This window comes from Cyprinodon variegatus, unplaced genomic scaffold (genome assembly GCF_000732505.1).
Source record: "Cyprinodon variegatus isolate N-32 unplaced genomic scaffold, C_variegatus-1.0 Scaffold534, whole genome shotgun sequence".
Classification (NCBI taxonomy): Eukaryota; Metazoa; Chordata; class Actinopteri; order Cyprinodontiformes; family Cyprinodontidae; genus Cyprinodon; species Cyprinodon variegatus.
The window spans coordinates 120,593-123,202 of NW_015150987.1; the positions used below are offsets into that span (position 1 = coordinate 120,593).

The following is a 2,610-nucleotide window of genomic DNA, read 5'->3' on the forward strand; positions in this document are numbered from 1 at the left end:
AGGAACCTAAGCTGAACCATAACGAGGGGCCAGCAGCACCAAGTTAAGTAGCGATTAGGCCTACACTTTCTGATGTAAGTTACGCAACGCAAAGTTGTCAAAGTAACACAATGATTGATCACCACACTGTCCGTTGTAAAAGTTACGCCATGATTAGGCCGTTATAATTAGCCTGCCCCACCATCCATTGTCAAAGTTACGCAGCATTAGGCCGCCACACTGTCCGTTGTCAAAGTGTCAAAGTGATAAAGGCGTTATGCGTTTGATGTCAAAGTTACAGAACGATTAGGTCACCACACTGTCCGTTGCCAGTGCTACACAATGAATAGGTCATTGCACTGGTAAAGGTTTCTACAATTATGTCAATTATAATTTAATTAGTTTTTTTACATAGCGCCAAATCACAATACATGTCATCTCAAAGTGCTTTACAGAGACAATTCAACCAGATCACAGTGAAACGTGGGAACGTCAACAAACGAAAATTTTTTGTTTAACAGCGTTCATTCTGGTATTTGCAAAGTCGAAATCATATGACACTCATATTGATTCCACTAAAAGAGGGACACATAATTGATGGCCTGTGGCAGCCAATACCAGCGCTGCTTTAGTTATCAACTAATACATCGTTTCTGCCCAACAGGAAAAGTCAGTTGGCGAATAAAGGCGTCTAGAAACAAAAGTCTGGCATCGATCTGGCCTTCCAATAGCTGGAAAGGAATCAAAGCAGTGTTTAAAAACTCTGCATCAGTATAGATATAAAAAGCTTTTCTATAAGAACAGCTGAAAGCAGATGCAATCAGATACTCTCAAAGAATAAACATGACCTCTGACCTTCAGGACCAGGTGCCATGAGACCCTGCAGCCAATTCGTCCAATGACGGTCCTCCTCCAGCTGGGCACAGCTCTGATCATACATGTCAGCCGTGATGTCAGGGGCCAGAAGCTCCGCCTCCAACTGATCTATAGGAACGTTGACTAGAGGAAGTTTAGACCGTGTTCGAAACGCTAAACATCCTTCATCGCCGTCATTATCATCATCAGCAGCAGCTGGCTTTCTGTCCAGGGGCTAAAAGAGAGAAACGGGTGAGAGTTAGAAAGGCAACCATCTCTTTCTCTTTTATGAGACAGACAGGCAGCTGAGACGTTACCTGGTTATAGTTGGAGTTTAGCTCCTCCTCCACAGCATTCAGTCTCTCCAGGAATGAGCTCTCAGAAGAAAAACCACAGGAGGAGCCCCTCACCTGACCCTCAGCTTCACCTGCAACACTCTGGACAACATTTCCAGAGGTCAGAGGTCAGGTAACCGGCTACTCAGAATTAAAGCTGGTCTTCAGAGTACCTGCAGAGGTTCCTTAGTCTTCTGGTCAAGATGCACAGATGCAGAGATCTTCTGGAGTCTGGGAGGCGAGGCCAGGCTGTCAGCATCACTCAGGAACATCTGCACAGAGAGCATCAGGACCGTGTCTTATTCATCACCATTATAAAGCCTGATCACTGCTTGTGTAAACTAGGTTTCTAATAAACCGTTAGGATGTTCTTTATAAACCAATTATTATTAAGTCCTTTTTAATGAGGAAACCTAACAGTCAATATTCAGCTGATCCACTCCTCCCATCCATTAACCCTATAAACCCAAAGCCATGAAATAATTCTCAGAGAAATCAAATTAAATATTTTGACAAATAAAAAAAAACCAGAATAAGTTAGGAGTATAATTTGCGATAATTAGACATTTGCATCCAATTAATTAGATTTTCTGTTCAACATACGTGTCTGATTGTATAAATCGGGATTTTTACGAGAAAAAAAAAAAAAATATATATATATATATATATATATACATACCACACTAATGGATCCAAAAAACTAGAAAGAAAGACAGACAGACAGGCAGACAGACAGACAGACAGACAGACAGATAGATTTGGGCATAGATATGTTTTTTTTATCCAATTTTTTTTTTTTTTATCCAGATTAATCTAACTGTAATCTTGGAATTAATCTAGATTAATCAGCTCATTTGGGGCTTCCTGAATCAAAATCACAATTACTTTATTAATCCCTTGCGGGACATTTTTTTTCTGGCAGTGCAATTGTTTACAGGAGAGAGAAAAATAAGATTGTAGTCGTACAAATAAGATACAAGAATGAAAAAATAAGGTTCAGCATAAAATAAGACATGGATGACATGTGTGTTAATCTAGAGAAATTAGTTTTCTAAACTACCTGTTATCCAAAAGATACAATAGTTTTAAAGCTGCTCTTAATGTTTAGTAACTTCATGTTAAAGTTTATAATAAATAATCAAGAACTTAATATTAATGTAAAGAATCATGATTATCATTATGCTGATAATTAAGCAGCACTAAGTGTATGATAAACACATTTAATTCATTTTAATGCCAATTAAGGCCCTAAATTAAAAATAAAAAAAAGATAATTCAATGATTTTTAATGCCCCGCAGAAACCCTGCAAATAGGGATGCACGATATTGGGATTTTGGCCGATATCCGATACTTTAAAACTCATGTAGCCGATAACCGATATCGATACCGATGTTAAAGCTGGACAAAAATAAGTAGTCATTGAAAATAGCAGTTTTGTTA

At 38.4% G+C, this 2,610-nt stretch overlaps 1 protein-coding gene across 1 annotated transcript in view; it reads right to left on the reverse strand.

Moving 5' to 3' along the window:
• LOC107095277 (GON-4-like protein) overlaps nt 1–2,610 on the reverse strand; it is a 41,546-nt gene that overhangs the window by 27,889 nt on the left and 11,047 nt on the right. The window contains exons 8-10 of the mRNA XM_015391295.1: nt 1,343–1,441; nt 1,152–1,271; nt 835–1,069 (exon numbers count right to left, since the gene is read on the reverse strand). Of these exons, the coding sequence (XP_015246781.1) occupies nt 835–1,069; nt 1,152–1,271; nt 1,343–1,441 (454 nt within the window). The remainder of the gene's footprint in view (nt 1–834; nt 1,070–1,151; nt 1,272–1,342; nt 1,442–2,610) is intronic.